Source organism: Loxodonta africana, chromosome 2 (assembly GCF_030014295.1).
Source record: "Loxodonta africana isolate mLoxAfr1 chromosome 2, mLoxAfr1.hap2, whole genome shotgun sequence".
Classification (NCBI taxonomy): Eukaryota; Metazoa; Chordata; class Mammalia; order Proboscidea; family Elephantidae; genus Loxodonta; species Loxodonta africana.
Genome location: NC_087343.1, coordinates 44,858,319 through 44,871,183, shown reverse-complemented (window position 1 = coordinate 44,871,183; position 12,865 = coordinate 44,858,319). Strand labels below are relative to the sequence as shown.

General features: G+C 35.6%; 1 protein-coding gene across 6 annotated transcripts in view; it reads left to right on the top strand.

Annotated features, from left to right (window-relative positions):
- Positions 1-12,865, top strand: part of FYB1 (FYN binding protein 1) — a 193,421-nt gene that overhangs the window by 140,544 nt on the left and 40,012 nt on the right. For 5 of the 6 annotated variants that reach the window (XR_010318408.1, XR_010318406.1, XM_064271472.1 and 2 more), the window contains 9 exons: positions 656-702; positions 2,855-2,874; positions 3,382-3,416; positions 4,553-4,673; positions 7,474-7,633; positions 8,157-8,301; positions 10,299-10,321; positions 11,324-11,390; positions 12,089-12,226. Coding sequence is in view for 4 of the 6 variants with exons in the window: in XM_064271472.1 (XP_064127542.1) it covers positions 656-702; positions 2,855-2,874; positions 3,382-3,416; positions 4,553-4,673; positions 7,474-7,633; positions 8,157-8,301; positions 10,299-10,321; positions 11,324-11,390; positions 12,089-12,226 (756 nt within the window). In the remaining 2 variants the exon portion in view is untranslated. The remainder of the gene's footprint in view (positions 1-655; positions 703-2,854; positions 2,875-3,381; positions 3,417-4,552; positions 4,674-7,473; positions 7,634-8,156; positions 8,302-10,298; positions 10,322-11,323; positions 11,391-12,088; positions 12,227-12,865) is intronic. The other variant, XM_064271470.1, reaches the window with a different exon arrangement.

Here is a 12,865-nt window from a genome sequence, read left to right as displayed (position 1 = left end):
ACTGCTGCGCTTGACTGGTCTTTGGGTATAGAGATTGGGCTAACTGTCCTTGGCATAATCGTGGACAATATGACGTAACCCAAAGTGGCTGGACTTCAAGAACTTGGCCACCCTGGACAAGATGGACAAAGCCTATGTGGCAATGGTTTTGCAAAAAGATTAATTGTTATAAAAACTGTGGAAGGTATTGCAAGATTAAGCATAAGTGTAAAGCAGTATGAAGTCAATTGTTACTTTAAATCAACTAAACAAAAACTCATTGTATTTGTGTGCGCATGCAGAACTGTACTATGTGTCACTTGGAAAATTATGTCTCTGGGAAATGATGTTATACTGCCCCTTTGTTGATCATGCGATGTTATGCTTTTGTAAGCTTATGATATAAAAGACCATGTAAAAAATAAAGAGCAGGCTTTCTTTTTCTGCAGAATGAAAATATAAGACACTCTACCTCCCATTCTTTATCGCCGAACTCTACCCCTCCTCTGGTAACCCTGTTCATTGCTGAGGCTGGCCCCCGGCAAACGACTGAGAAATTTTAAATAAGAACAAATATTAAAGAGAAAAAAAGAAGTTTAAAAATGATTCTTTATTCCTTTTCATTGTGAGGTGAGCAACTACTTCTTGCATTTTTACTTTTTCTTCTTACTTTCAGAAGCCCCGCAAGTGAAGAAAATCAAGATGGTGGCATGCACTCTGATGGTAAGGGGGGAAAGATGTTTTAGGTATTTATTTATTTATTACCTCTGGTAAAGAAAGTTAAATTGATCATTCTATTAGATTCATGGACCGATAATGATAATGGGTCATTATCATCACTGGTCCATGCAAGACCCACCTCTTGTTTCATTTTATTGACCTTCTTTTATTCTCATGACCCACTCATTCCCCTTCCTCTCCTATCCTACCATAGACAAACATTCTAGTGTACATAATGTTTACTTGTTTTTGCAGATTCTTTGCCTAACGTTATTTGTATGTACATATTTTAACTTACACAGTGTTATGACTCACTCTGTTTTCTTTACACTCAGCATAATGTGTTCATTCATGTTGTTCTGTGTATGTTTAATCTGTTGCATTTAGTTGCTGCACAGGACTCCATGGTGTGTATCCACATATTCCTAGCCTACAATTCACTACTACCACATATAGCCCTGCAATGTTACCTTCCTGTACATATCCCCATGTGGACCTTTTAGAGACATTCTTTAACGTACACATCCAGCAGTGGAATGGCAGGTAATAGGACTAGAGTGCTTTCTAGAATAGCTCCATCTGTCTACACTCCATGAACAACACACGAAGGTTCCAAGATGCCTAGCTTTCACCAGCACACAGCATTATTCAGCTTTCCAATTTTTTTCAGTCTAATAAGTATAAAATGATACCTCATTTTAATTTTCATATCTCTACTTATTACTGAGTTTGAGCCCCTTTTCATTTCCTTATTAGCCTTTGGTGTTTCCTCTTCTGTAAATTGCTGGTTCATATTCATTAACCATTTTTGTCTTGGATTTGGTGTTTTATCTGGTCGACCTCCAGGAGTTTCTTTGATATTTTAGATATTAATCCCTTGTCAATTTCAGACATTGCAAATATCTTCTCCTTGATCTGTTAACTTAACCCATGCTGTCCTTCATTGAACAGAAATACATTTTATATAATTAATTTTTGCCTTGTAATTTATGCTTTTTAAGTTTTAAGAGGTTTTTCCCTGTCTCTAGAAAATAAAAGTGATCTTTTATATTTTTTGTATACAAACTTTAAACCCAAACCAAACCAAACCAAACCCGCTGCCATCTATAGGAGGACAGAGTAGAGCTGCCCCATAGGGTTTCCAAGTAGCACGTGGTGGATTTGAACTGCTGACCTTTTGCTTTGCAACTGTAGCTTTTAACCACTATGCCACTAGAGTTTCCATACAAACTTTACTATTTGAATTTAGATCTTTGATTCTTTTGCAAACAACATTTGAGGAATTAGTAGGGATCCAGATTTTTTTTTTCACAGATAAAGCCAGTTTTCCCATTACCATACTCTGAACAGTCTATTTTTTTCTCATTCATTTATAGTGCCACTTTTATACTGTATTACCTTTGTATGTATATTGTGTGTATATGCATATATGGTTATATATTATATGTGTGTATACATATATGTATGCATATTTGTGTCTGTATCTGTCTCTGAGCTCTCTGTTCTGTTCCATTGGCTCATTTGTTTGTTCTTGTACCAAACCTCATTGTTTTTAGTATTATTTCTCTAGATTATTTCTTACTAGCTGATAATTAATTGAAATTAGTTGATGTTACATTAAACTCATCAACAGTCAAATATTCCTTTAAAAAAATTATCAACCTGAACTGCTGCGTAAATCTTCACCAAAAAAAAATATATATTATTAATATTTTTTTTAAATCATCAACTTGATCTATTTAATACATGAAGCAAATCTCTGGGACCAAATAGGTCAAAAAGTATGAACTAGTAGGGCAAAAAATATGAGCCAGTAGTTGTGGTTTGCTGATAATGTCTGTGTACCACACAAGCCCAGGGAACGAAACGTGTATGTCCTTCAAAATGAGGAGAAAGGGGGTCTTAAGTATTTGTTGGTTTTTCATTATTTTCTGAAATCTAATCAACTTTTTATTAAGTTATAATTATCAAGGAAAGTCGTAGTAAGCATCTGAAGCACATGTTCTATTGTGTATTTCTTTTTCTTTGATAAAATATGTGTGTAGATATGAACTGTTTTTGAATAATGCCACATTACTTCTAATAACCCTTAAAAGTACTTCGTAACTCCAATCTATCAAAATCTTATTCTCTTTTTCTTTTTTTAATCCTTTAGGTACTGGAAATCTAGATGAGGTAAGCTTTTCTTTTCCTTTTTTTCCTTTCATTTTCCTCTTATATTACAGTGCTGTAACTAAAATATTTAACAATTACTGTGATTCACTTCCTATTGGTATAAAAAAACAAATGAAAATTCTTATGAGTAGCGATGATATTTTTCAATTTGTAATAAGATTATTTCATTTAAAATGCTTGAGATATTGCACACCGATCATTCCATTAACTCATAGTAATAGCGTAGTGCTGAACATAAACTAAAGTCTGGCTGCACATCTGGACTGTATAAAAAAAAATATTGACTGTATAGCAGGATAGAAAATGAAATCTTTGTGTGCTCACTTTCCCAGTCTATTTCTGAAGAGAAATTATAAATATATATATATTTTTTAAACAAGCCAGACTCACAAACACTTACATTTATACTTTTTTGCTATTTAATCAATGTAATGTGTGTGTCTTACCTCCTTAAACCATTGAAATTAATCATCATCGATGTTTTTGTTGTTTTTTTTTTTTTGACAGGAACAAGAGAGTGAAGGAGAAACATATGAAGACATGTATGAGTTACATTTTTTGCCTTGATATGTTCCTTCTAAGATAAATATATTTTATGTGAGGGGTAGTGGACAAAGAATACTAGAGGGAAAAAAATTTTGATTTGTTCAAATAACTGGCATATAATGATAACCATTATTTCAATACAAAGGACTAAAGATTCTTTACTTCTCTAAGAGGTCCACTAAGGAATCTGTTCTGTAAGCTGCAGGTCTGTAGCTTACAAGATAAACAGAGCCCGAAATCTGTATTTTCTGCTGTCACTGTGTCCTTGGGCAAATGAATTAATTTATCTGTATTACACCTACTTTGCCTGGGCAGTGCTTCACCTCACAAGGGTGCTACGAGAAATAATTTAACAAGGCACCCAGATGACAAAGCTTTGGCCTGCAAAAGCAGGAAAATGTTAACAATAGCTCCAAAATGGGTTTCTAGGTAGCCCAGGACCAATAAATTTCTTGGAATTTGAAAAATTCTATACTTTTCTTAGAAAACAATAGAACGGATATGCCCTTACCCATATTTTGTGTTCATCTTGGATGTCTTAATTTCTCTACTCAGTTCTTGTCCAGCCAGTTCTGATCAAAAGTTTCTGAACCAAAGGTTGCGTGTGTACACATATGTGCGTGCGTGTGTAAATGAGAGAGATTACTTCTGCAGCAAGAACAAGGCATTTATAAACAATGCCTTCCCTTTGCTGGCACAATTTGTAAGGGGAAGGGCAGCCATTTGAAGGTAACCTCAGCTGTGCACATCCGACTGGTTTTATGAACAATCTCTTATACCTAGTAATTTTGGCAAATGATCTCTGTCACTCCTGGCATTTTACCTTCGTATGTATTTCAGAGGAGCCCTGGTGGCACAGTAGTTAAGAGCGATGGCAGCTAACCAAAAGGTCAGAATTCAAATCCACCAACTGCTCCTTGGAAACCCTATGGGGTAGTTCTACCCTGTCCTATAGGGTCACTATGAGTCAGAATCAGCTCTACAGCGACAGGTCTGGGTTTTTTGTTTTTGTTTTTGTTTTGTTTTGTACTTCAGATACCATCTTCTCTTGTGGGTAGAAACCTCCGGATAGTTAGCCCTAATGCACCAGCGCCTGCAGACACTGAAACCATATAAAAATTCTTATTGACAGAGAAACATCCAAGGAACGAGAGAAGAAGAGAGAAAAGGAGGAGAAGAAGCGATTAGAGTTAGAGAAAAAGGAACAGAAGGAGAAAGAAAAGAAAGAACAAGAAATAAGGAAGAAATTTAAAGTAAGAGCTTGCTTGCTGATGGGGGAAAGAGTAGCATCTTTTCATAACTTTCACTCAAAAGAAGGGGCGCCATTCTTGAAACCTTACATGGATGTAAAATCGTTTGTTCATTGTTTTCTAGGGAGCAACTACCTCCGTAACAGTAATTTTTTTGTCCAATACGCTCCCTTAGCCCGTCACTAAAAAATGTAATACAATAAAATCCAAATAAAATATGGTGGCTTATAATTAGTGGGCACCCAGGAAATTGTATGTTGACTGAGTGAATAAACACTTGATTACTCAAATTCATCTTGGCTTTCACTGTTGCGCATTTCGTATTAGCCTACTTGTTATTCTCTCCGCTGAGGACCACACACATAGCTATCCCCATGGCATGCGTCACAGTGATGAAAGGGACAGTGTCTCCTGGATAAACCAGCCCTGTCTCAGAATAAGATTTATACGAGCTGCTCTGATTCCTGATATCTAGACCTTAGTTACATTTTTGCTTTTTTAAGACAGGTACATGCTGACTTCTGATACCAGCTGTTTCTTATCTCTCTTCTTCCGCCTGGATTTTTGGCTTCTAGTTTCTGATAATTGTGTGGCCTCTCTTACTATTGCCACTAACACTGCACTTTCATGTCTTAGTCTCTCCTGACTACACTATCTTTGATGACACCACACATCTGGTATGGCTCTGGCATGTCAGATATATTTATGGTGATTCTCTGAATTATAAAACTATTCTTCACTGTAGAAAGGGTTCACATCAGGGTTCCTTTTAAATCTTTCATTTCCCTGGAGCATTTAATATATGGTTTACTTTTTTTTTTTTTTTTACTTTATAAAATTTTGATTTATATATAACTTCCCGGTACATTTATTGTATTAAAACAAAAGTTCAACAGCATGGTACAAGGAAAACCATAAAACCAAGAAGAACAAAGCTTAGAGTGAATTGAACAGACCTGAATTCAAATTTCAGCTGCATATCCAAGCTATGTGACCTTGGGCATATTACTTAACTTCTCTAAGTTTCAGTTTCTTATTTTGTAAGGTCAGAATAAATAATACCTCTCCTGAGAAGTTGTTGTGGAATTAAATAAAGTAATACACCTAAGCCACTGTATCTATTATAGGTTCTTATTAAATTTTGAAAAAGTTTACTATCTATAGGTAAAATTATAATTACAGTATTAATATTAAAACATGTTTTATTTGTATAAAATGCATGGATACCACATTTATGTTTTTCAAGTGGAAAATATGAAAAATTAATTTCTTAAATGAAAATATTTATAACCCACTTTTCATGAAGAGATTGCTTATACTTTTGAAGGAATTATGTGAGGTTTTTCCTTTTGTTTCTTTTGCATTATTTTACCCATTCAGTATTAGTATTATTATTTTTTTTTAGTATAAGAGAAACAGTATGGAAATCATGCCACTAAGAACTCCAAAGTCTGTCAAGACTAGTACTTCCCAACCTGTATTCTTTCCACAAGGTGTTAATAGATTTCAGCAGAAAAGGTTACATAAACGTCAGAATGGTTTCCAATCAATAATTATAAGAAAAAGATTATTTCACATTTTAACAGTTCTGGTATTAGGATACATTTTAACATCAATGGCATATCATAATTTAATTCACAGTGTTTTTTTCTTTCTTATACATGATTAGTGGTCTGTCTTAAAATTCATGCATCATAAATTCAATAAAATAAGGCAGAACTTCAGAAGTCACAATGCATATTTACATATCGAAAGACCCAAGAAATTCTATTGAAAAGACACCAATTTTACTTTGTTTAACCCAGCATATCGCATGGAATACTATTTGCTTAGACTACCTATTAATTTTATAGAATTTAGAATTAGGAATTTTGAAATCATGATCTAAACTATATTATTTCTCTGCTATCAAGAAACCACTATATTATTCAGGATATTAATTTTAAAAGCCTCATACATACACTGTGTGCTGCTTTGATTTACAGAACTATCTCACAAAGTGCTGTCCTTTTTATAGCAAAGAATGTCTACTCCCAGTTTATAGATACACAGGAACCACAAGGTTAAAAACAAAGAAAATTATTTTCCCCCAAGTACAACCTGCTATCATCACTTACCCTTCCCTTTGCTGTTTTACACCTGCAGAGAACCATCAGAATTACTACATAGTGCCAAGGAAAAAATAAAACAGCATCATCTACCAAACCAATCAGCATGTCCCATAAAAACACACTGCACCCAGCATGGATTGTCACTGTTGTTGTTACGTGCTGTTGACTCGATTTTTGACTCATGGTGACCTCATATGTTATAGAGTAAAATTGCCCCATTGGGTTTTCTAGCTGTAATCATTACGAGAGCAGATCGCCAGGTCCTTCTCCCAAGTAGTGGCTGCTGGATTCGAACCACCAGTCTTTCAGTTAGCAGCCATACACTTAACCATTGTACCACCAGAGCTCCTTATGGATTGTTGTACACAAGTGGTATTCAGTTATTAGTGGCTGCCTTTGCGGGCCTCTCATGTAGTTCTTAAGGTCAACAGATCAGTGCTGTGCTCCCCCAGACCCCAAGCATATTCTTTAGGATCTTTGCTGGTCCTGCTTGGCCTCTGTGACTTTTTTTCCCCCTCCTACAACCAGAACTGCCAGCAGATACTATTCACCCTCAGTTTCTAGTTCAAACCTGAAAGTGTTGCAAACATGCAGGCTTGCAAGTTGTGGACATATTATTTTTCGAAATTGCATTCCTTAAAGATTTTCTGAATAGCCAGGGGGCCTGTTGTGATTATTTTCTTACTCTGCAGCTAACAGGTCCGATTCAAGTCATCCATCACGCAAAGGCTTGCTGTGATGTCAAAGGAGGAAAGAATGAACTGAGCTTCAAGCAAGGAGAACAAATTGAAATAATCCGTATCACAGACAATCCTGAAGGAAAGTGGTTGGGCAGAACAGCAAGAGGATCATGTGAGTACAAATCTCCCTGTGACTTCAAACTGTTTGCTTTTGGAGCCAATGCGCAAATTCTTCCCGAACTCTTCATAGTTGTCAGGTTACGGTTGGACAAAGACAGGAAGTTTTAATATGACAAATATAGTTCCATCTTCGCCTCATCTGTGTTATCTTTTTAGAGGGAACAGTGCAAATTTTTACATTATTCCAAGAAAGAACAAAAAGCATTAGGCTCTTTCATTGATGTTACAAGGGAAAAAATGGCTCGTGAGAATCCTGTACAGTGTTTGCAATAAAGGCTCTAGGCTTAGACTGAACCGCAGCAAGACAGAATTTTGCTGTAGTACAGCACAGCGTGTCTTCATGGGAGGTCTGTGAGTCAGACTTGCAAGCAAATGAATAAAGGGAAATTTTAAAGAGCAAGTATGCAAATGATATCTTATTCACAACTTTACAAGATCTAAACTACACTTAAAGCCAGTAGCCATCGAGTGACTTCCGACTCATGCCTGAACATGAACGGTTCCTCTTTTGGCAGACGGCTATATTAAAACAACTGCTGTGGAAATTGACTACGATTCCTTGAAACGGAAAAAAACCTCCCTCGGTGCTATCTCATCGAGGCCTGTTGACCGTGACCAAGAAGTGTATGATGATGTTGCAGACCAGGATAATGTTAGCAGGTATGTGCAAATACGGATCGTAAGACCGATACAACTGCCAGGGATCATGTATCTTAAGGTTCTAGAATCTAACTTTCCCTGTTTTCTATTCTTTATCATGAGACTGTTATTACCATGTACAATAACCCCAATGTGGCCGAAAGGTCACTTGAAACTCCGTGGTCTTTTATTTTACTCTTTGATTATATGTATCAACTGCGACTTCAAATATAATGGGTCATTTGTCAGAGCTCGTCAAACGTGTCATCATCCCAAATCACCGTTTTATAATATTCATTATAGTATGATTCGGTCTTAGGGCTATGCCTAAAGTAAATATCGTGTGGTAAAATATGAAGCCTGAAGTTTCATAAACTTTTTTGCTCTGAAATCTATGAGTCTAAAAGTATTTGTTGTTCTTATTTGAAAAAAAAAAAAAAACAGAAAAAGAATGATTTGTACTGTAATTCCACTTCATACTTCAAAAGTGAAAACTCAGTTCCCTATGTTGAAATTAAAAAAAAAAAAATGATGATCACTGACATCAGATATCTAGAATTTAAACAACTAGCCTAAAAACTTTTCTTTACAAAGAATTTTTGTTTTTCTCCCTACTCCCCCAAAAGATATAGCTCCTTCAATAATTCTTATCTCAGAGCTCCAGGTCACTCTTCACACCTCTTTCTCCCTCCCAGCACACACTAACTACCCCCCCCAAAAATTCATAACTCGTTCTATAGATTCTGCCTTAAATCTACCCACATTTTTTCATCTCTACTGCCACCCTCTGGGAAAAAAAATTGGAGAAGTCTCCATTCCCCCAATCTAACCTCTACCTGGCAGGCACCATCGTCATCTAATTGAGTGCTTCTCAAATACTCAGTGTGTCCCATGTGTGGCTCTACACATCGGTTTGACAACACCCAAACTGCTCTATACTCTGTTCAGTGATACAGGTTCACTGACAGCATGGCTCAGATATTGCAACAATGTCAGTTTGGTATAAAGTTTCCAAACATTTGCTTTCAATTTCCATTCTTATCTTGTGGCAGGTCAGTAGAAAATAGTTTATTGACCAACACTGGTCCTCGGACGTGCTTTGAGAAACATTGACCTAAACTGAGCGTATCACTCTCCTGCTTTCTTTGGCTTGCCGTTGCAATGAGAATCAACACCAAACTCTTTATCATGACTCATTAGGCTCCGCGTGATAGCTCCTAGCTATTTCTCTAGCTTCATCTCCCACTTCTCCCCCTCCTTGGCAATGCTCCTGTCACACCAGCGTGTGTCTTTGCTGTTCCCTCTGCCTGAAATGCTCTTCCTACCACTCTCCATCCAGCTGATTAATCCTTCAGGTCTTCCATTGAGAAACGATCGATTTCCAATCTCAAACTGGCCCTCCTATAATAAACTTTCATAGTGCTCTATGAAAGTTCGACATATGATCACAACTTATTTTTGTATATGTACCTGTAGGATTTTTTTGTGTGTTTGTTTTTAGTTTTTGTTTTAATTTGGGGTTTTTTGTTTTTGTTTTATTTTGTTTGTTTTTTTACATTTTTTATTGTGGTAAATATATATGTAATAAATCATTTGCCATTTCAGCATTCTTCATGTGTACAATTCGTTGATTCACTGTGATAAGGAACATAGTTTCTTCTTCAGCATATAACATTCTGATAGCTTCTAACTACAGTGTTACCACTCTTTTTTTTTTTTTAATGATGAATAAAAGATATATTTCAGCAAGAATACACATAGTCATCATTGCCAGACATAATATGAGATGTTAAATACTCAATTTTCCTTCCTGGGTAAATTATTCTTTCTTATCCCTGTCAGTTTTGAAGACGTAAATACCAGAAGCACAGGGACCCAATCCCAAACACAGCTCCTGAGAGTGAGATCTTAGGAGCAGGCTTGAAATCTCTTTTTATAACTACTCAATTCGTACTTCTTTTCCCCGTAGCTAAATAATTCCTATGTTAATTTATCTGTACTTTTTTTTTTTTCCCTAGCCATAGTCAGAGTGGAAGTGGAGGTAAGTCACACACTTTTATCAGTAATTTCTCCACAAATTCTTTTTTTTTTTTTTAATAACAGATCGAAGTAGTTTACAAATAATGACTTTCTTTCAAAGTCAGTCAAAGTCACTTCTTTCTTCTGAAGTTCGTTCTGAGTCACAGGGTAGCCCCACTTCCATGTGCCCTAGACAGTCTTGGTGTATGCCAATTTTCTGAGCACAATTATTAGTGGTAGCCCCCTTTACTTTGAAAACTATCCCTGTTTGGATGGTCACTTAAACAGTCACCTTGGCTGTGGCTCCAAAAGGGAGCCTAGTTTTCTTGTCAACAGAGGAAGGGAATTGAAATGGTATCTTGCAGTGCTAAAATTCTCATGCTAAGAGTCAAATTCAAGTTTATTGTACATATTCTTACACATAGAAGGTACTCATTAAACATTTGTTAAATACATGTTTGTTAAATGCATAGATGCAAAACAGCAAGGGACCTCAGGAGGGTAAGAGACAAATCAAACCAAAAAAAAGGGTTTAACTTTAAGAATGTTTATTAAAAAGTCCCCTTTCATTTTTCTCTTTGTTTAGTCTTCAAGCTTACCTTTCATTCCATTTGCTTTCCTTCACATGTATCTTGATCAGTGTCTTTTTCTGAATGTCTCCTCACATTTAACTGAATTTTCTCTTTTTTCACAATAAGTACTTAACCCTATCTCCTATTCAATTGTACTTTTTTACACACTTATTCCCCCTTTCCTTTCTTCTCAAGTTCACAGTCCCTCTTATCATCCCTTATTCCTTTATTATGATTTCAGCTCAGAGAGTTCTCTATAAAACAATCAGCAGAACAGTTAATTATTTACTCTGTATGTGAGAGTGAGAAAATAAAATGATTTAATTTTTTAATATAAAAGAGAGATACTTTCTATGGTTCAAGAAGGCACATTTATTATCAAAATTTGGGTGACCACTGTGTGACTGAATTATAAAATTAACAAAAGTTTTCTTCCCATAATGCAAATGAAGGGCTATTCCCACCTCCACCAGATGACGATATTTACGATGGAATTGAAGAGGAAGAAGTTGATGATGGGTAAGTTTAATCAGTGAATTGCCATTTTGCATATTATTGTGCATACTGAAACTTAGGATAAAAAGCAGAACATAGTGTTCTGAATTACATTACCAAAAATGATTTGAATGTTTAGCCACAACAGTAAATCAGGAAGTGGTGTTATTTGGAAGAATCTCAATGACTATCAACAGAAGCAAAATAAAATAGGGATAAAGAGTTAGCGGGTGTTGTAGACTTTTTTTTTCAGAACTTTTCCAACAGTTTATTTATCAATCATTTACTTCTTTTCAAAAATCTTTAGAAAGTTTATTAGTTGCATAGCTATCCTTTGTCTGATAATCACAATTATAAGCCACCCAAATAAACCGAGATCATGTGCTCTCAGTGGCAGAGCCAGTATTGAATACTTACTTCTTTGGGTGATACAACTTTTTGAAATGGCACATTACCTACTTTTAATCATAAAACACAGAAAATTGATGTTTAAAACTTATCCCCGGCTGACTCAGCTTCATATTTTAAGAACCAAGAGATAGTTCACTAAATAGAAAAAAACAACCAACCCAGTACTCAAACACCATCTTGTTGGATACAATGAGTTGTTTATCGCCTGAATGACCAATTTGGTATAATTACAAAAAATGTGAAATATCAAGCCCAATGTCGTCACATTCCACTGTTTATTGCATTCTGATCAATGCCTGCATGCTCCGAAGCTCCACACTACAGGTTGAAGAGAAGAGTAACTCCTGGTCCTGGGGGATTTTGAAGAAGTTAAAGGGGAAAGATGACAAAAAGAAAAGTATACGAGAGAAATCAGAAGTCTCTGATTCAGACAATAATGAAGGTTCATCGTAAGAGCCAGCCCACCAAAGCCAGTGCACAATAACTGCACTAATATCCATCTAATCAAACGCTACTAATATTTTATAACCAATAACCAAATTTGGTTAGGCTTAAACATTTCGATGTTAGTCACCATTAATCACCTTAGCCCCATCCATGCGATCATCCTTAAACTTGTGCAATTATATAAAAAGAGCTCAAAGCATTAAGAAAATCACCATATTTTTCAAAAATATATTTTGCTTTCCCCATCAACATGCACACAAGCGTGTAGCCCTACAGAAACACACATACCCTCGCTCCCTAATACACTCGTTCGCACTCATTCACTCTCACTTACACACTCACATACAAACACATTCCGTTTAGTAGAACTTTCTCTAAAACTATAGCATCACATCTAAAAGTTCACTGTTTTAATGCCACATGTAATATCTATTCTATATTGACAAATCTTCAAATTATATATGCTTTTAAACATTAATTTGGTAGAAATTTCTTTTATCTGAATACAGTATTTCAAGTCTTTGTAACTTTGGTTCACAATCATTATATTCTATTTGAATGATGTATTTCTCATAATCTCAAATTATTTTAAATATCTTGTTTGTCTAAATAAATGCTAAGGCAAAAAGTTTCTCTTTCCA